This window comes from Eriocheir sinensis, chromosome 18 (genome assembly GCF_024679095.1).
Source record: "Eriocheir sinensis breed Jianghai 21 chromosome 18, ASM2467909v1, whole genome shotgun sequence".
Lineage (NCBI taxonomy): Eukaryota > Metazoa > Arthropoda > Malacostraca > Decapoda > Varunidae > Eriocheir > Eriocheir sinensis.
The window spans coordinates 14,012,483-14,038,026 of NC_066526.1; the positions used below are offsets into that span (position 1 = coordinate 14,012,483).

Consider the following 25,544-nt stretch of genomic DNA (forward strand, 5'->3'; position numbering starts at 1 on the left):
GATGCTTGTGAGGCTCTGCAAATCAAGATCATGGCAGCACTGAGAGCAAAGGGTTCAAGTAAATATATTCAGATAAGAGATACAGGAAAGAACTAGTTTACTGAGCGGCTTTGACCAGGGCGTTGCATATAAGGTTCTTCTAGTAAAAGATCATGGCAGGGCTCTTATCTGATATAACAAAGGGTTCAAGTTAGATATGTTCAGATGAAGATACAGGTAAGAACTGGTTTATTAATATATTGGCATAACCAGGGCGTTGCTTACAAGGTTTTGCTAATAAAAAAATAGGGTGCAGTGGGTTTTTGATCGATCGAGATATCAAAAAGACACAGGCAAGAACCGATTCACCAACAGAATGACTTTAATTAACAAGGGTGTTGATAATGAGGTTCTAGCATCAAAGTATCAAGGCAGGACGCGCAGCAGTGGATTTAAGTTGTACTCAGGCTTAATATACATGAGCGGGAAGTGGTGCATGAGTGGAGCGGGATTTGTCAGCCTTGTTGTGAGTGACAGTACGATAAACGCCGCTAAGAAAATGTTGGATCAGTCCTCTGGTTAAGTGTGATAATATTAGCCATTGTTTGGGCGTTTGATACACAGTGCTACTCCATTATCAGTCCCTTGTTGTCACTATCAGTTAACTCCTGCCACAAGTCTAGCGGGCACCCAAACCTTTGTTGTGGCCCTTGTTTGTGTGATTTGCCGAGGCTGTGTGGCTGACTGGCAGGCTGGAAATGACTGACTATGTCCTTGATTGTCGATGGATGTATGGCTGACTGTGTGGTTGTATAGCTCTTTGACTGCACCCGAGTAACTGGCTGGCACACAGACAGATTGGTTGTATATCTGACTATTACTGATTTTCTGGCTGACTGTGTGGTTGTATGTCTGACTGGATAGCTGGGTGAGTGATTGTATTATTGTATGGCCAGTTGACTGCAGACCTGACTGGATATTTGGGTGACTGATGGGCTGACTGACTGTATGATTCTATGGCCAATTGACTGCATACCTGACTGACTAGCTGGGTGAATGTGTGTTTGTATGGCTAGTTGATAGCATACCTGACTGGATAGCTGAGTGATTGTATGGTTGTATGGCTAATTGACTGCACACCTGACTAACTACCTGGGTGATTGATTGGCTGGCTGGTTAACTGCACAAATGACTAACTTTATGACTGTGTGGCTGGTTAACTCTACACCTGACTAACTACCTGGGTGATTGATTGGCTGGCTGGTTAACTGCACAAATGACTAACTTTATGACTGTGTGGCTGATTAACTCTACACCTGACTGACTACCTGGGTGATTGATTGGCTGGCTGGTTAACTGCACAAATGACAAACTTTATGACTGTGTGGCTGGTTAACTCTACACCTGACTGACTACCTGGGTGATTGATTGGCTGGCTGGTTAACTGCACAAATGACTAACTTTATGACTGTGTGGCTGGTTAACTCTACACCTGACTGACTACCTGGGTGATTGATTGGCTGGCTGGTTAACTGCACAAATGACTAACTTTATGACTGTGGCTGGTTAACTCTACACCTGACTGACTACCTGGCGTGCTGACTGGTTGCCTGGGGAGTCTGTGTACCTGCCTGGCTGTTGTTGTCCTTATCCGTGGTACTTGTGGTGATAAATGAGATGTCAAAGCATACAGGACAAAAGCAGGCTGGGTGGCTGTATCTTGTCTTATCTGTGTGTGTGTGTGTGTGTGTGTGTGTGTGTGTGTGTGTGTGTGTGTGTGCTAATTCACTTAGATCTTAGAGGAAAAGTCAAAGTTAGATCCAGAAAAATAGAATACCTCTCTCTCTCTCTCTCTCTCTCTCTCTCTCTCTCTCTCTCTCTCTCTCTCTCTCTCTCTCTCACATACACGCATATGGCAGGAATAACTTAACAATAATTCAGAGAGAGAGAGAGAGAGAGAGAGAGAGAGAGATAGGGGGGGAATCTAATCCATTCCTTTCGTGTCACCTGGTGGGTTCACACACACACACACACACACACACACACAGTATTGGGACAGGTGTAGGTGCACATAAACTTACGTACACTGGCAGGAGATCTTGCTTCCCCACAGAGGAGCTCTCTCTCTCTCTCTCTCTCTCTCTCTCTCCTTTACAAATCAATGGATTATGGCTTCCTTTTATGGAGAGAGAGAGAGAGAGAGAGAGAGAGAGAGAGAGAGAGAGAGAGAGAGAGAGAGAGAGAGAGAGAGAGAGAGAGAGAGATGAAGAAAAATAAGTCTGAAGTATTGGTCAGGAAAGTATCATAACACGGCCTTCATTGAGCGGCGAGCACTGGGCCGCAAACCAAGGCGTGTGAGCACAGCCCCGCCAGCCAGCCTAACTTACGGCCCAGAGCTAGTCAACACACAATAATTCTCCGCGTAACTATAGGACAACAACGCGTGCCCGGCCATGAAGGTTGTGAGCAATGGTCAGTAGTATCCCTGCATTACCCAGCCATTTCTGGGTTGCCACTCTATTGCTCTGGTTGTTTGTCTGTCACTCGTTCTACGCATGACCAAGTCCACCGTACCTGGATGTCCATCTGTTGTCAGTTTTACGCATGGTGTAACCTGACCAAGTCCATTACTTAATTCTTAATCGTTGTTAGAATATTTTCAAGCTATGTCTGTTCCCTAATATTCACTTCCTGCCTTTCCCCTTGACTTTAATATGACAAAGGAGGCAACTCTAGGGGAAAAAAAAAAGTTCTTCAGTAGCGCTGCTCAAGCAAACAGAAATCTCTGAGGTGTTTTCATACTTCCCTCTTTGAAAAAGCATTAAAATCGTAGGAAGTACAAATACAGACAAAGGACGCTGGTCAAGAGATCACCAGCGTAAGGGATAAACGAATGATATTCGTTAACTCTTGCATAAGGGATGTGGACAGCATAGGGGTGGGATAGATCTGTATAAAACGTCTTGTGCAACGAGGCCGCAAGAGTGGCAGAAGCATGCAGTAGTAAGTTTAGGACTCCAGCGGTCATGAATATATCGATAAAAAATAGAGGCAATATTGCAGCAAAAATTTGCGCGCGCACACACACACACACACACACACACACACACACACACAACCTTAGTGCAACAATAACTACCCACATCAGCAATCTCTCTCTCTCTCTCTCTCTCTCTCTCTCTCTCTCTCTCTCTCTCTCTCTCTCGAGCAAGTTCCCCTAAGGTGCAGCAGTGAAGGGAAACTTGTTAATGTGTTTTAGTGGGCACTCCTCAGGGAGGAGAGAGAGAGAGAGAGAGAGAGAGAGAGAGAGAGAGAGAGAGAGAGAGAGAGAGAGAGAAAGAGAAGGAGAGAGAGAAGGGGGAGGAGGAGAGAGAGAGAGAGAGAGAGAGAGAGAGAGAGAGAGAGAGAGAGAGAGAGAGAGAGAGAGAGAGAGAGAGAGAGAGAGAGAGAGAGAGAGAGAGAGAGAATACTTAATGTGTAGATTCACTTACTCTAGTTAAGGGGTTGCAGTCAGTAGCTAATTTATCAATATTGCTTTTACATTGTCAACAACACACACACACACACACACACACACACACACACACACACACCAGCCGTAGGTATCCATAGATTGGCGTATGAGTCAAGCACGTGATCAGACTTTGGGTGCGTAACACACACACACACACACACACACACACACACACACACACACACACACACACACACACGTCATCTTCATTGTTATTTCATCCCTGTATGTGACAATTATTCAAGTCAGCCCCACCCCCACAGACAGAGGCGCCCGCGCACACACACACACACACACACACACACACACACGCACACACACACGCACACACACACACACACACACACACACACACACACACACACACACACGACAACCTGTACATACAGAAGATCTAACTTCCATATCGAGAATACACTTTGTACATTTTTATATCCGCATGCAATTTCTCTCTCTCTCTCTCTCTCTCTCTCTCTCTCTCTCTGATGAAATGTATTTAAAGAGAATTTGGAATGGAGAGAGAGAGAGAGAGAGAGAGAGAGAGAGAGAGAGAGAGAGAGAGAGAGAGAGAGAGAGAGAGAGAGAGAGAGAGAGAGAGAGAGAGAGAGAGACTAGGTGCCAATACAAAAGAATCCTTCAGCCATATTAAGACACAATCTCATGACTCTGCCTTCCCCCCTGTGCCTCGTCTTGCCTTGCCAATGTGTCTGAGCTGCCCAACTATCATCATCAGCAGCAGCAGCACCAGCACACCGAGACATCGAGTTCACTGCATCACAAAGGCCTTTCCTAATTTTCTCCACCTCTATTTTTGTCCTGGTCCTGCAACTCCTCTAATTTAATCTTCACCCGGTCCTCTGTCTGCCCTGACTTCTACAATTCTCGGGTTGCCGCTCTGTTGCTCTGGTTGTGCTTCTGGCCTTAGGTTATGCACGATGTGACCGACCTGCCCATGCCCTGTTTTTACTCTTAATCGTCTGTAACATATCGCCCACCTCCGTCTGCTGCTTAATTCATGATGCTGGCTCACCTCCTTTCTCTTCATATCATACCCAGCACTTTATTCCTCTTCGTCCACTTCTTAGCTCTCTCTCAATATTTTTCGAGGTCGGTGTGTTGTGCATCCCAAACCACAACAAATAACAGTGGTAGTGTTCTTTGTGTATCTTTTATGCGTGAGTAAAATAATTATGACCCTACCGAAAAAAAACTTCATTCATGGCACAAACAAACTTGCGTCATTGCTCTCGCTCGTGAAATACCAAATCTAACCAGTGTGTGAAAGCTGCCACACACCCACCACAAACAGTCAATGGTGGAGGAGATTGTGGAATGAGGGAAGGGGGACGAGGAGGAAGGAGTGGGAATGAGAGAGAGAGAGAGAGAGAGAGAGAGAGAGAGAGAGAGAGAGAGAGAGAGAGAGAGAGAGAGAGAGAGAGAGAGAGAGAGAGAGAGAGAGAGAGAGAGAGAGAGAGAGAAATTGAGGAAGAGAATCAAGGAAGAGAGACCGGAGGAGAAAGTTGGTGGAAGAGGATGGCGCGAGGAGGAGGAGGAAGGGGGGGGTGGAGGTAGGAGGAGGAGGAGGCACGAGGAGGTTAGGAGGAAGATGAGATGAAAGAAGATGAGGATGAGGAGGAGGAAGAAGAGAATGTGGTGGTAATGGTGGTTGATGTGGTGGCAGATGAAATAAAAAGTGGCAGGTGGTGATGGCGGTGGTGATATCTTGTTCCTTATGGGGCTGGTGGAGGTAGTGGAGGTGGAGGTGGTGGTGGTGGAAGAGGAGGAAAGATCATTGGTTAAAAGGAAATCAATGAACGAAAGAAAGAAATAAGATCAAGCAAGATAATCAGACGAGAGAGAGAGAGAGAGAGAGAGAGAGAGAGAGAGAGAGAGAGAGAGAGAGAGCGAGGCCGCCGGAGGTCGGGGGTGGGGGGGAGAGGGAATTCAGTCCTCCGTCCCTCTCCCACTTTAGTATTCCTGGTCAGTCGGTCCAAATTGATCCTCCTCCGAGTGGAATTCTCGCTGCATGACCTAAACATGAAGGACTTCCACCTATTTCTTCCCTGCCACATTCATTATCTCTCTCTCTCTCTCTCTCTCTCAAATGTATCCGGCATAGTCTTTGATAAATGTTTGAGAGAGAGAGAGAGAGAGAGAGAGAGAGAGAGAGAGAGAGAGAGAGAGAGAGAGAGAGAGAGAGAGAGAGAGAGAGAGAATTTGATGTAGTTTTAGCGTAGTAAGTATTGTCTCCTTCGTTAAAGAAAGAGAGAAAGGGATGCTGGTTCTCTGGACCAATTGAATTTGCACCTCCTATTAGAGAGAGAGAGAGAGAGAGAGAGAGAGAGAGAGAGAGAGAGAGAGAGAGAGAGAGAGAGAGAGAGACCACACGCCATCGCATACAAGGTTTGACTTTATTGAAGAGTGAAGGAAAACAGGAAGATTTGATGAATAGAGAGATTAAAAAGGGAGGGAGGAAGGAAAGGAATATTGTAGGAAGGAAGGAAGGTAGTGTGGAGGAGGAGGAGGACGTAGGCGTTGGCACATTAAGAATTTTAGACCCTATTACAAAAGTCGTAAAGGTGTGAGATGAGACCCTTTCCCTTACCATGTTCCTTCGGCTTCGCGGGGTGTTCTCTCCGCGTGGCGTGTGACACTTACTATATAAAGGAAAACAAGGACAAGAGAGGGAAAGAGAAGTGAGACGCATCAGTGCTTGTACGAGTGTTTTGCAAGTTCACGAGTTAGATTCAAAGTGAAGCGATATTTAAGCAACAACTCCGACGCCAAGTCATACTGTTCGGTCTCGGTGAATCTCAATATACAGTCGACAGCTATACCTACCCAAATCTCACCTAACCTTACCTTGCCTTACCTTACCCCCTACCCAAATCTCACCTAACCCTACCTTACCTTACCTTACCCCCTACCCAAATCTCACTTAACCTTACCTTACCTTACCCCCTACCCAAATATCACCTAACCTTACCTTACTTTACCCCCTACCCAAATCTCACCTAACCTTACCTTGCCTTACCTTACCTACCTTACCCCCTTCTCAAATCTCACCTACCTTACCCCCTACCCAAATCTCACCTAACCCTTCCTTACCTTACCTTACCTACCTTACCCCCTACCCAAATCACACCTAACCTTACCTTGCCTTACCTTACCCCCTACCCAAATCTCACCTAACCATACCTTGCCTTACCTTACCCCCTACCCAAATCTCACGTAACATTACCTTGCCTTACCTTACCCCCTACCCAAATCTCACCTAACCATTCCTTGCCTTACCTTACCCCCTACCCAAATCTCACCTAACCCTACCTTGCCTTACCTTACCTACCTTACCCCGTACCCAAATCTCACCTAACCCTACCTTGCCTTACCTTGCCTTACCTTACCTTACCTTACCTACCTTACCCTTGTCAAGTCTTACGGAGTGATGTTATTATGGATGTGACGAGAAAAGGCGCTGGCGAAGTTATACCTACCCTTGCCTTACTTTACCTACATTACCCTCGACAGGCCTAACGGAGTGATGTTATTATGGATGTGAAGAGAAAACGGGAAGGCAATGTTGAAGTGAGATAAGATGACGCAGAGAAAGGTGTCGTGCCGGACCCTCGCCGCTCGAAAACCAAAACATAATGGCCCTCAGAAAGACTTATAAGTGCACGAAATAGTGAATAGTGAGAGAGTGAAGAAGAGGGAAAAAGTGTGTAGTGTTTGTGCGTGTGTGTGTTTGTGGTGAAGGCCCAATCAGCCTTTATCCGAAGGTGTGACGATGAAGCTAAAGGAGAAAAAGTACACCTTTCATCTGGACATCACCAAGTCTCTCATTGACTACGATGGCACCAAGCTAAAGAAGGTTTGTCTCTTGCCTCCCTGATCATCTGTTAACGAGTGGCTGCAGAATACTCGTCTACGGCAGTTTTCAATGTGCTTCACTTAGGTTTTCAGGCTCAACTTCCTTTTTTTTATGCAGTATAATATTAGGCTGAAGAGAAGTGTTGGAATTGCTGCCACAGTAAAATCCGTGGATGCTGCCGAGTCTTTTCCCACGCGTTTAATTTTTCAATGACGCATATTAGAACACGGACCCGGACCACCGATGAGCAGGACGAGGAGTTGAGGTGGACGTGTTTGTGGATGATGGGCGGAGCCTCGTGTGGTGTACAAATTTGTGGCAGATAGAAGAGAAGGGAAGGCTAATTTTATGGAAACTAAATAGAACAGACGTGCTTCCTTCCTCATAGGGTTGCTGGGCTGGTGGTGGGGGTGATAGTGATCATTTCCATCGCCTATGAACTTTTTATGAACAGTCTTTACAGGATAATGGCTACTTCCTACATGTCAGTTTTTTTAGTAAAAGTATGGTGCAAATAAACTAGGGAGAAAGTAAGACGAAGTGAATTATTTGGAATTCAGCAAAAGTAAAAAGACATTTTTTTAAATTTATTTATTTATTTTTTTTTATTTTTTTTTACTTGCATTTCGTTGTGAGGGAGAGCTTAGCATACAGTGACAGTACGAACGAAGACACTGAATGAAAAATTACGATGCAAGTTGGTTATATCATTTAAAGAAAGGTCCGGTGATGTGTTGCAAGGTTTGGTTTCCATTGCTGATTGTAAAGAGGCGAGGGAGTTCAAGTCGAGGGCTACGCGGGAACTTTTAGGCTAGGTGGAGGAGGGTCACCAAACGCACTGCACACCTACACGCCCAGCTCTCCCCGGGGGCCTGGCCTATACACGCTGAAAAATATATATATATAAATCTATGGAAGTTTAATTGGTTTATACCTGTTTATAAACGAACAGATTCTCTCTCTCTCTCTCTCTCTCTCTCTCTCCTTTTCACTTTTCCCTCTCCTCGCCAAGGTTACAGGAGGGGGGAAGAGACGAGCCTTAATTAAGTACTAAGGCTCACATATTTGTATATATATTTTAATTGTGTTGGGTCTATATGTTCAAGCAGTGTCATGTTTTTTCATCGGGAAATATGTCGTAGGAATGCAGAAACGTAACGCGTAATTTTACATAGTGTGTATATATATATATATATATATATATATATATATATATATATATATATATATATATATATATATATATATATATATATACTACTATTATAGTCTGTGTCACGAAAGCTGGCGGGATAATCCTTTAGGGGTGGACTCGCGGACTGGGCATCATTGCTTGGGTGACGGACGGTCTTTGCGCCGCTCATTGGCTGTTGTTGACAAGATGTTACCTGCGGCAAATACCGTTTGCCATGACACTGCTTACTATCTCTCGGTCACTGCTGCCTCTTAAATTAAATCAGCACTGTTGGTATCTAAATGTAGTTATTCTTGTAATCGCTTTTCTTTAAGGCTATCTATTACTCGCATATAATGGAAATACATGTCAAGATTAATGATAATACTATAGTACATGAATTACGCCATTGTTTGTTCTGACTACGTAACATCACCACACATTATAACTAACTCAGGACTAAAAATATACCAATAATTCTTCCAATAAAAGAATTGAACGGGTAACATTGTGTAGACTGTAGCCCAGCACTTTGTAGTAGTAGGAAGGGTAGGGAAAAAAAAGTAGCCTTAGCAGGCCTAAAAATATCAACAGCCTCAATCGCTGTATATTGTCCGTTTACGTGCAGTTCCGGCTCATTTTTGTTAGGAATATCGTTTCAAATTTGAAATATTTCAAAAGGCACATTAATCAATACAGATATTGCATTAGTTTATTTCCGTGCAATCTGTTACCTTGGCTCTAAAAGGGTTTGGGTAGGAATACAAAGTTATTTTAATGCACGTTAGAAAAAGTTAAGAATTGGCCAATGAGCGCACAGCAATGATACCACGTCCGCGAGTCCCTCCCTGAAGGATTATCCCAGCCAGCTTTCGTGTCACCGGCTATAGTGTAAAATGGCGACAACACCATGATAAGACTACTTATGCTCGATAGATAGCAACTGTACAATTTACTGTGCACGTATACTGTACACCAGCGTACATAAGTGCACAGTACCCCATTCAGTATGGCTTGGGAGTCTGGCGATATCGAAAAGGCTATATTAGTGTACTCGTTAAATCCACTTCGTTTGCGCTTCACAGTTATATGAATAAATTGCCTCCCTTAACTACTACATTGGTGACAGTATGATCACAATGACTAAGGAAAGTCCTTCCAAATCAAATCGGCATGTCCCCTGAGAAAGTCGACCTCCGTTATGGAAAGAACAAGTCTAGCATCCGAACGATTCTTGATGAGTAAGTACAATAGCTGTTTTTATTGTTGCGCCAGAAGCAGCGGAATGGTGTGTTTTAGTTCGTGATAGAGCGCCTTGAAGCTATGAAAATGACAAAGTATCGCGTGAAAAAGCGCGTAGCGATTATGAACACTTCTCAGAGAATCTTGAAGAGTGCGAGGAAAATATGATCGCCATAATAGCAAAGGTTGGATTTGACTTGTTATAAACTTAAGATTTATAAGTTTACCAGAGAAACGTCATCAACGTCAACAGCGATCACTGAAGGAAGCCAATACGTTCTATATATTTTTTTTAATTGTGACGAAATCGGCTTCTTCTGGAAGATGCCAGACTGCACGTGTATCAGGTTTATTATCAGCAGAAAATAAGCCAGCCAGCTGCACCGCACCGCGGAGCGATGAGCCTTCAAGAGCCTCCGCGTCGCGTGCCGGCCGGCAGCGGTCCATGAAAAGGTCCACCAACACAGCAGGACTGGGGATCACTGGACTTTGGTGCGCCATGAGCCCGTGACACGGCAACATCACCCTGCGCATGGGATATTCAAATGTTCGTTTTCGAGAGTTTAGATTTTATTTTATTGAGCCGGTTTGTCAAAACCTCAAATAAGGCAGGCCGACTGTGTGTGTGTGTGTGTGTGTGTGTGTGTGTGTGTGTGTGTGTGTGTGTGTGTGTAATTCACCATGGACTCGTAATCGCCAGCAGGTACCCTCCCGACATGAGCAAGTGCTCTTTATCGTCGATCTATGGGTACTGCCGGGACACCACACACCCCATCCCCCTTCAAGAGGGGACAGTAACCACAACTAGTCAGCTTAAAAAATCCGGCCTAAGCCGCCGCCCTGTCAGACCGTGAAGCCTGGTGGCAGCGCAGCGCTTTACCAGTTGCGCCACGGAGTGTGTGTGTGTGTGTGTATATATATATATATATATATATATATATATATATATATATATATATATATATATATATATATATATATATATATATATGTAAGCACACACACACACACACACACACACACACACACACACACACACTCTCCGTGGCGGGTGCTTGATTAGCACAGGCACAGTTAAATAAGTGAAATGTAATGAAAACAATTTATGGGAACAAGAATCTGGTGGCACATCCATTAAGTTACTTAACTATCAACGGTCCTCATTGTAACCTGAGGTTATCGTCATGTTTCACACTGTAATCATATTTTATCATCCTTTCATGAAGACATCTACATTTCATAACTGCTGTTCATCCATTCATCATTATAACTGGCATTGCTCTCCTCATCCCTCACCATCTTCAGTGTTGTCTGTGATATCACTTAAGACACTCATACTTCACAACATATCAAGTTTAATGTTTAAAAAGCCATCAGTTATGACGACTTGTACTTCAGCACTTCAGTACTTAATAAATTATATTTTCAGTTATACTCCTTGAGTAATATTTTGATGTAATAATAATTTAACTCAAGTACATAGCAGTATCTAGTACAGCTCTGCTCATGACTCTGCATTTACGAGTGTTTGTTTGTGTCTTTGCAGCAGCTCTTCAGAAATGCTCAGCAGCAGCAGCAGGGAGCAGGGCCCAACCCCCAGCAGATACAGCTTCTGGCACAACAACAGTACTTGGCGGCACAGGCGGCACAGCAGCAGGGTAAGCCCCCCCCCCATTATACAAGTATAAGGTATAATCCAAGCAGAGGGCAGGCATTTTGGAGGAGTATATTATAGAGGTGACAAAAGATCAACTGACTGATTTTACAAAATTTAAAGGATGAGCCCATTTCCTTCCTAGTGAACACTTCACTTTTTTTCTTTGACGTTCAAAGTGTGAATGAAACAAATTAGCGTTGAGGGCTACCCAGAGCCATCTGAGGGCAGAAAGACAGCTTCAGGTCATCTTGTCGGAAGTCGTCTGCACAATGATGCGTTCCATGAAGCTGTATTAGTCAAGTTTTGAATGCTCAAGAAATATGATGAGATATTTATGAAGCGTCTCAAGCCTTGTGTCTTCTTAATGTTCCTTATGTTTTCCTGACACTATCTTCAGTGTTCCTTTGATTTTCTCATTTCTGATCTTTCTTCTGCACTTTACTCACTGGCCTCGTTTCGGTCCCATACATCATTGATGGTATTACTCTTGTATATATATGTTTTATATGCATTTTTAATTTACGGACCACATACACCCTCAATATATTTTCCAGTCATTCCACCCTGACTGCTTTCTTGTGTTATCTCTTCATCCAAACTTCCATCCTCGAACCCAGGTGATTAACCCACAATCTGCCGTGAATCCCCTATCCACTCCAGTGCCGCCCAGTTTTCGATTTTCTTCAAATAACCCTAATGTGTTTGGGCACATCCAAAACCATGGAAAACAACCATAAAACAATTCACCAAGGCTGGGAAGGCTGAAAACTCAACCAACACTGGTTGAGTCTGGGGCGTGAAATGTTCTGGTAAAATCCCCAAGACTTATTCAACTTAGTGACTTCTCGTAATACGCGCACCCAGCATCTCCACACAAGACGTGGATTCAGTACGTTTCTTAGCCAGAAGGAGGTAATTAACTGTTGGCTTCTGTGGAGAATCTTACATTCCAAAGAGTCACTAATATTTTTAGTATTTTTCTTGTGCGAAATATTTAATAAACAACAGAATCAGAATATGAAAATATGTTCATATTTTGTTTCTGTTTGTGTTTCTCCGTGTCCTCCTATTTCTGGTTGTCCGTTTTGTTTACAAACCAAAAGGAAAATTGATACGAACACGTGCGGATCCGTGTACGCAGCTGGTCGGCTGTACATGGCTGGCCCCCCTGTGTTTTCAAGCACATGATGGCATATTGTTTTATTCTTTCATAGGAAAACATCAATGAATCCAGTATAGCACTCTGTTTTGAAATAGGTGAAGTGAAGGGCCAATAAATAGCCTTCAGGCTGTGATTCATTAGTAAATTTACAGGAAATAGCATCTTGTTATTTTAAAAAAACAAAATTGTCTTACCTGACCAGCTGCGTACATGGATCCGTGTTCATAGCAATCAGAATTTTGATTTGTAAACAAAATGGATGCCAAGAAATAGGAGGGCGCCTCCGTCATATTCCATCCCATCCTGAACTGCGCATCGCGGAACCCAGTTTTTACTATCACAGCATAACTAAGCGAATCATCTAAGTGCAAAGAAGTACCAAAGAGGACCTAGAAAGCAATGCAAAGTAGAACAGGTCACAAGAAGAAGAGTGATTGTTGATATCCTAGTTATTTACATACATACGTCATCATTTGCTTTTTTCAATCAGTCAATCAGTGGGGGCATACGCCGGGGTGTGTGATTTTGGCATGCTATACCTTTCTGGAAAGCTCAGGTCACCTGGTTTGTTTGAATTTTAAGGGTTTTAGAGCCAAATTACTAAACAGAAGCTAAACCCATATATAAAAGTTAGCAGTTAGCATTAGCTTCCACTAATTTCTGTATCAGTTTAGCGCTTTAGCATCAGCGAAACTAACTTTTTAGTTAGCCGTGCCCACCACTTCACATCACACACCCCATCCCTCTTGCTCAAGGGGGGACAGTAACCACTCCTAGTCAACGGAAAGAATCCAGCTTGAGCTTGACTGCCTTGTAGCGCAACGCTGTAACAGATTGAGCTACAGGAGCGCTGTGATATCTCCGCTACCTTCAGTGTTCCTCTGATTTTCTCATTTCTGATCTTTCTTCTGCACTTTCCTCACTGGCCTCTTTTTGGACCCATACATCATTGATGGTATTACCCTTGTATAGATATATGTTGTACATGTAGGTATTTTTAATTTACGGACTGCATACACCCTCAACGTTATATGTGTGTGTGTGTGTGTGTGTGTGTTTAGGTGGGCAAGTGGATGTGTATGTGTATTTGTATGATGGACAGAGTAGGACAAGTGACATGCTTAGCTGTCCAGTGTTTTGTTGGGCAGCTTACTGTCTTATGTCTGATTGGCAGTAATGGCATCAGGATATGGAGCCACATGACTTGGGATACACACACACACGGTGAGAAAGGAAACATGTTTTAACGACAAAAAATACACCTTTTCCATTGAAACAAATACTACACTGACGCAAGCAATGTGGCAATGCTGGGAAGAACAGTGAATTTAAGAATTTGGAAAGATTGTAAAGTAGAAGGGAAAATATGGAATAAAAAAAGCCAAACGAAGTTGTTGTGAGCATATTGCAAAAGAGATGGAAATTAGTGAGATTCACTGTGGAGAGAAATTGTTGTGTGATCATGTTCGGGAAGGCTGAGTGTGACCTGACATTAGTTGATTAGGGCAAAGGGAAAGATCAGCAAGATAGGCAGTGAAGGTTTGGCATGGGACCAGGACAGTGAGGAATTGCACAGAATGGGGGCCTAGAGGAAGAGTGAGTCCAGTTCCATGTGAGTTATATTTGCAACTAAAGCTTTAACTGATGAGGTTATTAAAGGTACATAGCTGACGAGGTTATTAAAGGTACATGGAGAAAAATTAACCTGAAGAATATAAATGCATCATGATAGGGAAATTTATAAATAAAGAGGAGAGTGAATAACTCATACTTTTGCAAGATAAGGCTGAGGGAAAGAACGGAGAGTGACCAGAAGAGGATTTGTTTTATTTTATTTTATATATATATATATATATATTTATATATATATATTTATATTTATTTATATATTTATATATATATATATATATATATATATATATATATATATATATATATATATATATATATATATATATATATATATATATATATTTTTTATTTTTTATACTGGAGTTAAATCAAAGTATGTTCTTATCTTTGTATTCATTCATACATACTGATAATATTTCTATGGTTTCTGATTCACAAAATTGAGTGAAATACTAGAGTAATAAACATTCACAATCTGTCACTCGTAAAACTGAAAGTAATAATGTGTAAGTTATACCTCCATGAAATAAATGTAAAGAGATAAATACAAAATCTTACAAAAGTCAGAATAAGTGGCATCACCTGCTTTGTGTAGTAAAGACATGCTTATTTAATGAATCTGATACCTGCAACATGGTGCGGGCTGCTGCCAGACGTACGAAAACATCACATGACTTAGCACGGGGATTTTGAATGTGAAATGCTAATGCAAAGAACATGCCTGTACATACATGGGATCTTGCCGGCTGCAAGTCTCATTCATGGAAGCAAGTAAACAGATAATCATGTACTGATAGGCTGAAGGAAAGGGCAACACTTCCATCCCAGAAAACACAGCCATGGAGATGAAAATCATGCGAAACAAATGTAAAAAGAGGTGTGGCTTGGAGGAACAAAACCTTCATGTGTGTCTCAAACATTTCAAGTAATGGCCCTTCCCAAGCACACCCAGACCCAGAATACTTTGCTTACAGTGACGGGAAGGGCACCCACACCAAGAAGGAAGAATGTCAAGCAAACCAAGTCTTTAACCATTGGTGTAGGAACATGCACAGCGGTGTTTTGGTGTCTGCCTGTGGCGCCTGGCCACAGTTGTCGGACAAAATATGAATGTATTTTTTTATTTTGATTCTGTTGTTAATTAAATATTTTCCACAAGAAAAAGAATACTAAAAATATTAGTGACTTTTTAGAATTACTATTCTTTACAGAACCCAATAGTTACATTACCTTCCTCAGGCTAAGAAACTTATTGAATCCACATCTTGTGTTGAGATGTTAGGTGTGGATATTGCACAGTGCTACTAATACGTTAGAAAATTAACATGTTGGATGTAGCCATTAAGCCGTAAAAGGGGTTCATAGGGAGTTTGTAAGGAACAAGTAAAGACATTAATAGGCATAAAGCTCACAGGAACCAAGATACAAGGGGAGGAGGAGGTGTGGTGCCAAATAGAGCAACTTATATGGTTTGGGAGGTCTAGCGGGTCTCAGCAATGCACACAAAAAAATTATCTGTTAATGGTTGGTAGTTCTCAACTGTGCATACACTAATAGTCTGGTAGGGTTGGCAGGTTGGAAACAGTGCAAATGATTTTTTTATTTAATTTTTTTATTTATTTATTTATTTATTTATTTTTTATATAAAGTTACAGACGAGCCCATTACCCTGCGATACAAAGTAAATGTGACATCTGGGTTAACACAGTTTACTTTCCTCAGATTTTCCCGGGAACCAAACCTGGACCCAACTCAGAGATTAAGTTGGGTAACTGAAAATCAAGTGTTAGGGCACGTGCAGGTGTTAGGTCACGTGTGTCAGACTATGAATTTTAGTAGCACAGGCAGTTTCTTGCAGTGGTCTGGACTCTGCCGTACTCTGCCAAAGATGTTATTAGCAAGACAAAATATATGTGGTCGTTCAGTGTGTAGTTCTAGTGTTATAATGCATTCCAAAGTGGGAAAACAAAACAAAACTGTGCTCAAAATGTGGCAATATCTTCTTCATAACCCTGCTTTTAGGCTATTTTATAATGCCTGAAAAATTCTCCCCACAGGAACACATGCAATCAATTTACTATTTAACACCATCACAAATAATTAACTGATAAACTCAAAAATAAATGACAGAGCTGCCCACTTCATATTTTCCGGTTTTCATTACAAGGTAAAGGAAGGAGGTTGTTGGCATAATCTGAGCATTGCTTGGGTCAGTCTGGAAGAGACTGCAGTATTCTAGAATCACAGGCTGTAAAAGCCTCATCCAGATCATGTGCCGTAATTGTATTCATGTGAGGAGGTAGGATTGGCTAAAGACAGTGTAATGAAAATCTACTGAAGGGTGCAAGCAAGCATATTAACATGGAAATTTTTGGGGGTTAAAGGAGACAATCTGAAGGTCAATAAAACCTGCAAGAAAAAGGCAACAAGATTTACTAGTTCAATGCTAGGGGTGTCTCACACTTTCCTCCTTAAACAGTAAGTCGTAGGAAGGAGTAAATGGAATGGAAGAAAGGCACTCCTGATTTCAGATTTAGCTGCAGGTCCTTGAAATACATGCCTTCAATGTTTGGCCCAAGTGTGTATTAAACAGTTAACATACATCCTAAAGTATTTTTCTTTATTTCTGCCATATTCAAAGGGGCAGGCCAAGGGTAAAACAAAGTAAGAAAGAAAGCTTACAATATTCTCCTTCCACACCAAGAATACGGGTTTCAAAAAAGGTGGTCTGCTTATACTAGAGAGGTGTCTTTATACTCCTTCATGGAATGCTTTGGAAAGAGGGAAAACAGGATTAGGCAGAAGATTGTTACAAAATTTATGATAAGTACCATGCCAGCAGTTAACACGCACGTCTCACCACATACAACCTCTTCCTTGCAGGTCTTGCAGCGCCCCCAGCAGCCTTCAGTGCACCTTACGTCATAAATGCCCAGGAGCCATACGTTGGCACTCTTATCACTGGTGAGTGCAGCTTCATTTTGCTAAGTACAGGAACTGGCTGTCTCCACTCTTGTCCCCCATCCAAAAGCTTACAGGAATGAATATTGTGTTTTATATGTTTAATTTGAGCTCATTAGCTGTCACATCTCATTTGCTCCAACCCACTCCATCCGTCCTAACCCCAAACAAAATGTACACTAGCCACACACCACTTACCACTCAGTACCACCTACATCCCACTCACCACTCTTCTCCATCTAGGGCCGACAGCAGTGATCCCACAGTACTATGGGGTGCACTGGGGGGTGTATCCAGCTAATATCATACAGCAGTCGGGGCCGAGTGGACAGGCGCGGCGACCCCTCTCACCCTCACAGCCCTCAGAGGTGACCAGTCAGAGCAACGGAAACCTGGCGGCATCTGCAGCGGCGGCAGCAGGCAACATGCAAGGACCGCTCTCACAGTACCAGGTAGGGCAAGGCAAGGGTTGTGTGTGTTTGCTGGCATACCATTTAAAGGTTTTTGGTGCTGGCCATGTATTCGTGTCTCACATTATGAAGAGAGGTTAAATAGAATCAAAGGTGCATGTCATTGACACCATATAAGAGCCTGCCTACACAACCAACAAGGTCGGGCCGCACCAGCACCCTTCTGTCTATCATCCGTTGTCTGAGAGACGTCAAATGACAAGCTCATTGAGCTAAACTATTAATCCTCGTCCCACCCAATGACTAGAACCATGTGTCTGAAGTAGACTACTGCATTAATCAGGTTTTCTGAAACACAGTGTGTACCCCCAAAATTCCCATCATGAACCTCCGGAACTACATGTGTAATGGCCCAAGACATGGATAAGCACTCCCAAGGCCTTGAGCCAAGAGTACCTTTTTGGCTTGACCCTAGGGAGTCTGCCTTTCATCTCATGGGCCTAGGCTCATATCCTGGGTGGGTTGTTAGGAAAAAAGATCCTGAGTAGATCAATATCTCATGTGCCTTGAGAAGTGGTAAATCCTCATGACACATGTAGCACAGCTTGATGATGCATGAGGAAGTTGGATGGCATAGGGATGAACTTGTCTAATCTAGTCTATTCACATTGTGTAAGCTTGACCAGTATTGTTACTCTCCACAGCAGGTCATCCCTGCCTACTATGACCAGAATGGAGCAGTGTTGATGGGCAACCTTCGTGGTGTTGGTAATGGTGCACCGGTGCGGCTGGTGTCTCCAGCTCCCATGCTTATCAACGGGGCCAACGGGGCGCAGGCAGCAGCAGCCAGCAACATGAGGCTACTGGGCAACCAGGTGAGGGTGTCAGTGATTTAGTCGTGTAGAGTTGAAAGAGAAAACTGATTGACCCCAATTAGAAATTGTTACACATCCAATTTATACATTAACTCCTGACTCCCACACCTAAAGGAAAAGAGAGAGAGAGATAGAGAGGAAGAGAAAAAACCTTAATTGTGGATATTCTCTGCTGTGTAATGTGTCAAATGTACATTTGCTTCTCTACCTTTTTTTTTTGCACAGGCTCCCCAGATTGGGACTCCGCCAGCCTCCCTCTACAACAACAGCCAGACACAGAGCCTCAACAACAGCCAGACCTTCACCGGCAGCACCATAGCTGGTGAGTGAGCGGCAGAAGGATAGCTATAGTAATTCGCAGACACGCAATAAACCCATTCCTCAACAAAGTAATCGGGAAGAACACTAATGACTTGCATCTAAATGTTTGTAGTATATGAAAGTATCAAGAGATGGAAGATACTGCATCAAGTAAAAGAAAAAGATGTTTATCAAATTATGATTGTATAAATGGGGGTCTCAAATCTGCTTCTATCGAGAGGGTAGCATTGTACTTAACAGCCCTTTTGTCAATGTTACACCTGGGAGTACAGTCCTGCCTTCTACAAAGAATCAACTTTGAAATTCCTCATTTGTTAAAATTGTTTCTAAAATATTGTATGATAGTAAAGAAAACACCATAGGTGTGAAATGTTCAATATTCTTATATGGTTTGATTAGTCAATTATTTGATGAGTGGAAGGTTTAATGTGCTACCAAAAGGCTTCAGAAATGAGGGAAGTGCTTCATATAAATCAAGGTTACTTTCAGAAAAGTTTGACAAGTGTTTTTGATGACTGGCACTCGGTTTGTTTTCTCTTTACAGATTCCCTCTCGCAAGGCCTCCAGACATCCAACGCACTAACTGGCAACAATTACTCCTTGGGACTTCAAAACAGTAGTCTAGGGTTTGGCAACAGCACGCTGGGCACCATTGGCTCCCCAGCTATTGGCAACTTAAGTGGTGGTAAGTTGATGACTACTCTGTTATTAAAGCAGACAGATATCAGTAGTACACTGATTACTTCGTGGCTGCTGCCACACCTTGCCCAGTTGGGCAGTGTCAAGCTTGTTTATACAGAGCCACCATCTTCTCATGTCTATTCATTCTTTGTTATTGTACTAGTAAAGTTTTTCAATGAATGCCACCACCACACTGGGCATCAAAGTGGTTCCTCAAAATTGAGGGTGAACTGTATTGTTCATAGTTATAAAGTAACCCTGCCATTGCTAAGGTACATTTCCGTCACTCAGGGCTAGGAGGAAGCAGCATGGGCCGGAGGGATTCACTGGACCGCACCACCTCAGTCCTTTCGCCACTGTCTCAGGACTTCCGCAGTGCCAAGTGGACCAGTAACTATGGGGCACTCGGTACAGTTACAGCATCCCCAGGTCCCATTGGCTTGACCACCGGAAGCCTAACACCACCTCCGCCAAGTCTGGGAAATACATCATCAGCCCTTCCGCTTGGTGCCCTCATGTCTGGGAACAGAGTAATTTCCGCTGCACCGGGCGCTGAGGCTAAATTCCGCAATGGTTCTGCCAACGGGATGTTCAGCTCTGGCGGTCCGTCATCACTCTTCCCACCGCTAAAACGTAATCTGAGTCTGGACAAGTGCACAGGACGGTCGCGTCTCCTCGAAGACTTCAGGAATAATCGCTTCCCAAACCTGCAGCTGCGGGATCTTGCCAACCACATTGTGGAGTTCAGCCAGGACCAACATGGATCAAGGTGAGTGTGTCTGCTGCTCCCTGCATTTAGTATTCCTTAAGAGGGGATGAAGGGAGGCAGGTTATAAGGGCAGTCAAGAGAAGGCAAAAATATAGATAGATAGATGGAGGAAATATCGTGTAATGCAAATGGGGTTAAGATTAAGAAACCACCTATTTATTAGTATTATCATCATCATTATTACCATTATTAAATATAGCATAATGGGTGGAGTCAGAAGAGCATAAATACTGTAAGTTAGAGGCCACAACCCCATGCACCAAACAAAGAAAATCAAGGATAAAATGGAAAAAGGTCTATTGCCATGGCCACCCCATCAGTGGGTGTTAGTGGAGGAAACAGGATGGGCATTAGAGTTATAAATAGATTGATTTGAGAAGATAGAAAATGGAAGTTTTCTTTTACTGCCACATTCACAGAATTTCATTCAGGTTCATCCAGCAACACTAGACAGGTAGGTTTAGGTAGAAAGGAAAGAGATGCCGTGATGTCAAGTTAGTCACAGTCACACTATATCTTCCAGATTCATCCAGCAAAAGCTTGAGCGAGCAACACCAGCGGAGAAGCAGATGGTTTTCAATGAGATCTTGACAGCAGCGTACTCCCTCATGACTGATGTGTTTGGAAACTATGTTATTCAGAAGTTCTTTGAGTTTGGCACGCCAGAACAGAAGACCGTGCTGGCCAATAAGATCCGTGGCCATGTACTTCCCTTGGCCCTGCAGATGTATGGATGCCGAGTGATACAGAAGGCACTCGAGTGTATCACTCAAGACCAACAGAAGGACATTGTGCGCGAGCTAGATGGACACGTGCTGAAGTGTGTCAAGGATCAGAACGGTGGGTTATATATAATGACGTGGGAGAGATGGAACTCTGAGAAGTGAATGGGGGAATGAAGATATTGTAATAAATAAATTAATCATTTTTTACCTTTTATTCTTATTATTGTTTATTTATCGATTCATATTAAACATCTGTATATGTCTCCTCTCCTTATTACAGGAAACCATGTGGTTCAGAAGTGCATAGAGTGTGTTGATCCTATGGCCTTGCAGTTTATCATAAATGCTTTCCAGGTAAGATGACCATTACCCCTATCATTATTTACAGCAGTAGCCATCATTAGTCCACTGTAGGACGTTTCCCAAACTCATCCTCATCTATTTCTTAATGCATACTCCATTTTGCTGTGGCACACATTTTGTCTATCTACCAGTGAACCTAAAGTTGTCAAGGTATTCACCATGTATCCACATTCTTGTTTTCCCTATCTTTAAAAAATTGAAAGCAAACTTTTCAACTACTTATAAAGAAATCATGAATAATTTAGGGAAAAATGTTTACTCTTCCCTGAAATCTTTTTAATTGAAATATTTTCACTTTTCATGTGGAGCTAAGTAGTTGCTTCATCGTTTCTGTATTTAATTTCCAACACTTGACATGCAGTTCATTTTTACCCTGCCAATCAGTCACAAAATGTGATGGTAAATCATGCTATACAATATGTCCCTTTGTCACCAGGGCCAAGTATTCACCCTGTCCACACATCCCTACGGCTGCCGTGTCATTCAACGCATCCTTGAGCACTGCACTGGCGAGCAGACATCGCCTGTGTTGGAGGAGCTGCACCAGCACACCGAACAACTGCTGCAGGACCAGTACGGCAATTATGTAATCCAGCATGTACTAGGTGAGTCAGGCTTTTCTTATTCAGGGTATTTATATACATTAAAGTTGGGTGACCAGAGGACTCTGTTCTCTTAGGGGTCCTTTGTTCTTGGCCATGGCTAGCAATCCCAGATCTAGATTGCTTGGCATAGAGCCTGCAAACCCTCCTTCTAAAACCCTTTACCCTGTTCAGCTCAAAATAAGAAGTGGAGGCAGGGGTTGAGGCTCTGAATGCAACTCCAACCCAGTTCTGTTGATGGGCCCAACCACATGGTGGACTTTCTTGATGTATTTACAATGGGTGAACTTGCTGTCTATGACAGGTGCAGAGCAATGCCTCCAAGGCCCCTGCATCCTGAAGTAAGGAGGGCCTCCCTAGCCCCACTTTTTTATTTGAGGTCAGCTGAGATGTTGCAGATGTACCGCAGCCTTTAGAACCAGACCAGAAGTTAACTTTCATATGATTCTGCACATGGGGACTTGGAATCTCCTGAGCCTCTTGGATAGTTACATACTTCCTCATTTATCAAATGGGCCCAGAAGACTAAGGTGAATATAGTGGTACTTCCTTACGAGGTGGAGACCTGACAGGGGCAAGATCGGTATTGGAGGGTACACCTTCTATTAGTCTGGCATGAGCAATGGTACCTGCTTTATGAGGGTAGCTTTAGCTATCTCCAGCCAACTTCAGCCATCTGTCATTAAGGTTACTCTGATGAGTGTTTAATGTGAGTGAGGCTGAAGCACACCCTGTGCTTCATGTCTTGTTACAGTGTATGCTTCTACTGAGATAGGTGAAACTGAAGAGGTGTTCTACATCAAACTTGCCTCAATATTAGACCACTACCCCTTTGGGACACACTCATTGTCTTGGGCAATTCAAATGGCACTACTGGCACTATGACTTTGGTACCAGGACACTAGCTTTCCCGTTTTGAATCTGGTAAGATCCTGAACATTGAGAATTGTAGGTTCTCAGTATCAGAGAGCTGTACCACTGGACTTGGTATGGCAGTTACTGAAGGGTAGCCAAGAAGATTTATCACATCCTTGTAAGTACTGGTTGAGGGATCCTTCAGAATTGCAGGGTTCTCTGGAGGGCAGAATTCTTTGCAACTGATCAAAGGCTCATTGTTGCATCACCATAGCTTCATATCATGTTTAGAAAACTCTATATGTAACCATAACACATCGTCTTAAGAAACTGAAAGACTTGGTGTTTGCTCATGAGTATGCAGTGACAGCTTCAGATTGTTTCAATGTGCTCAGCACCCATGAGGACCCTGTAGAACTATGGGATACCTTCAAATGTGAAACTATCTGAGCTGTAAAGGAGGGCATTTGAAAGCACCAAAGGTTAAGGAATGGTTTTGCCATGGGGAAGATGGCACTGGAGATTATCAACAAGAATTGCACTGCCAGGTTCTGTCATGCTGGACTAGAGCTCCCCTGAGGCAAGACAAGGAGAGTTATGTTAAGGGTCATTTCAATGCAGGTAACCTCAAACCTGTGTACCAAGTCTTAAAGAAGCTACAGGTTGAGCCTCACTCTCAGGCTTGCACTATCTGCATTGCAGATGGTGCAGAGCTGCTCAGAGCTAAAGGTATGGCCATGATATAGGGGTTGCATGTGGTCTTGACTGCCATATGGCAGTCTTGTATTAGGGTGTGTCCTACCCCCATCACTTTTCAACACTTTCATGGACTGGCAGAATTGTGTAACAAAATCATTGTGCATGAAGGCTTGCTCAGAGGAAACCCTGGGGATGGCATTGTTGGGTGGCAACGTGCTCCCCAGCATATGCTGTCATTGATTGATTGAAGGTTGCTGGAGGATACAGTGCAGTTTTTATCACAGTTATGTTCCTGAATCACCCAAAGAAGTAATACATTGATAAAAGAGTGCTGGCCTCCCTAGATACCTAATAATAGCCTTCAACCTATTCATCAATGATAGTCATTATCATCCAGGCCTTTCAAGAGCAGTATGATACAGTTGAAAGTGTTACTAATGCACAAAATGCTGCTGTGTGAGAAAGAGGCCATCAATGCCTTTTGTTGCAGTGCCACATGTGCACAGATGACATCTAGTAGCAGCTTCATGTACTCCGTGCACACAAGGGAATTTTTCAGTTGTGCACTTGCACCTTGTAATTATTTACTTATTCTTGGCCATGAAAATCTGAAAAAGCATAAAACAGCCAGTACTAAAGCCTTGAGAAGTGAGGGCTAACTGTATACCCTTATATCCTTCCCTTATCCTTTCCTCCTCCATTAGTAATGGGACATTTTATTTTCCTTCTCACCTAACAGAGCATGGAAAACCAGAAGACAAGAGCAAGATTGTTGGTGTAGTGAGAGGAGGTGTACTTAAACTGTCCCAACACAAGTTTGCCTCCAATGTGGTGGAGAAATGTGTCACCCACGCCACACGAGCTGAGCGAGCCATGCTGATTGAAGAGGTGAGTCATAACAACTTGTCTAACTAAGGTCAGCTCATTTGTCTAGCTGTTCTGCCAGACTCTTAGTATTTTATCTACCCTTTCTGTATACCCTCTGTGGTGTAATGGCTAGTCTACCTATGAATCTGGGCCTAGGTTTGAATCCAAGCCTGGGCAGTTAGTGTGCAGCCCACCCATCCTCTCTCAATTGCCTGGGTACCAGGGGAAACCTAGGAAAGGTAAACTGTGGTAACTCAAATGTCAAACTGGCCCTGTGTTTTGAGGTAATTGATTCTTACCCACCACAGACTCAAGGGCTAATGCAACAAAGATGAGCACTGAGGGCACACACATCTATAGTGTATGCTTCCAACTATACTTCACTTGTACAGGTTTTAGCATCTACAGTAGTCTTGCTCATACTGTCAGGAAAATTTTCATATACAAAGCATTGAAATATATGTAAAAAGGGTTTATTAGTGAAACAAAAATATCCACCATGTTTATTTACATCTCAAAGCAATACCCTTGGGTCTATAAGGACCAGTTCTGGCAGGTGCCAGCAAATATTAAGAGTTTTAAAAGTAAAGTATTGGGATTTGATAAGGATCTGAATAGATGTGAAACTTTAATAATGACTTGATAGCGGGAAGGGCTACGAATGTCGGGCGAAAAGTCTTCACCTGACACTTGTGGTTCAAACCTGTTTATATTTTGTTTCAAATGCCTGCTGAAATTGGGGGGTGCGTCATATAAGCTGTCAAATAGACAGCTCCCAGGCACCTCCCTGCATATTTAACTCTGCTGCTACATTGTCTAACTCTTGTTGACGAGTGTTCTGTTTTCCCCTGCAGGTGTGTGGGTACAATGACAGCACCCACAGCTCCCTTCTGGTGTTGATGAAGGACCAGTATGCCAACTATGTGGTGCAGAAGATGATTGACGTGGCAGAGCCAGCCCAGCGCAAGATGCTCATGCATAAGATACGACCCCACATCTCGACACTGCGCAAGTACACTTATGGTGAGTAAAATTGTTTGATATGTTCACAACAAGAATTAAAAATAACTATCTTTCTATTGCTTTATGGAGAGCTGTAGAATTTTTTTACTGTTTGCTGTGTACATGTGTGTGTGTGTCTGTCTGTGTGTGTATTTACCTAGTTGTGACATATGGGAAAAGAGC

At 43.0% G+C, this 25,544-nt stretch overlaps 1 protein-coding gene and 1 long non-coding RNA gene across 6 annotated transcripts in view; one reads left to right on the forward strand and one right to left on the reverse strand.

Annotated features, from left to right (window-relative positions):
- LOC127000355 (uncharacterized) overlaps positions 1–1,812 on the reverse strand; it is a 2,522-nt gene extending 710 nt beyond the window's left edge. The window contains exons 1-3 of one of the 2 annotated variants that reach the window (XR_007753934.1): positions 1,558–1,812; positions 1,384–1,471; positions 1–1,207 (exon numbers count right to left, since the gene is read on the reverse strand). The exon at positions 1–1,207 is cut by the window's left edge and continues 710 nt beyond it. This is a non-coding gene — a long non-coding RNA (uncharacterized LOC127000355). Of the gene's footprint in view, positions 1,208–1,295; positions 1,472–1,557 lie in introns of both variants that reach the window. The other variant, XR_007753935.1, reaches the window with a different exon arrangement.
- LOC127000348 (pumilio homolog 2-like) overlaps positions 1–25,544 on the forward strand; it is a 165,223-nt gene that overhangs the window by 133,991 nt on the left and 5,688 nt on the right. For all 4 annotated transcript variants that reach the window (XM_050863966.1, XM_050863968.1, XM_050863970.1 and 1 more), the window contains 12 exons: positions 11,327–11,438; positions 17,115–17,195; positions 17,436–17,644; positions 18,307–18,477; positions 18,703–18,799; positions 19,343–19,483; positions 19,771–20,248; positions 20,772–21,088; positions 21,254–21,327; positions 21,773–21,941; positions 24,232–24,380; positions 25,214–25,382. In XM_050863966.1, coding sequence (XP_050719923.1) covers positions 11,327–11,438; positions 17,115–17,195; positions 17,436–17,644; positions 18,307–18,477; positions 18,703–18,799; positions 19,343–19,483; positions 19,771–20,248; positions 20,772–21,088; positions 21,254–21,327; positions 21,773–21,941; positions 24,232–24,380; positions 25,214–25,382 — 2,167 coding nt within the window. The remainder of the gene's footprint in view (positions 1–11,326; positions 11,439–17,114; positions 17,196–17,435; positions 17,645–18,306; positions 18,478–18,702; positions 18,800–19,342; positions 19,484–19,770; positions 20,249–20,771; positions 21,089–21,253; positions 21,328–21,772; positions 21,942–24,231; positions 24,381–25,213; positions 25,383–25,544) is intronic.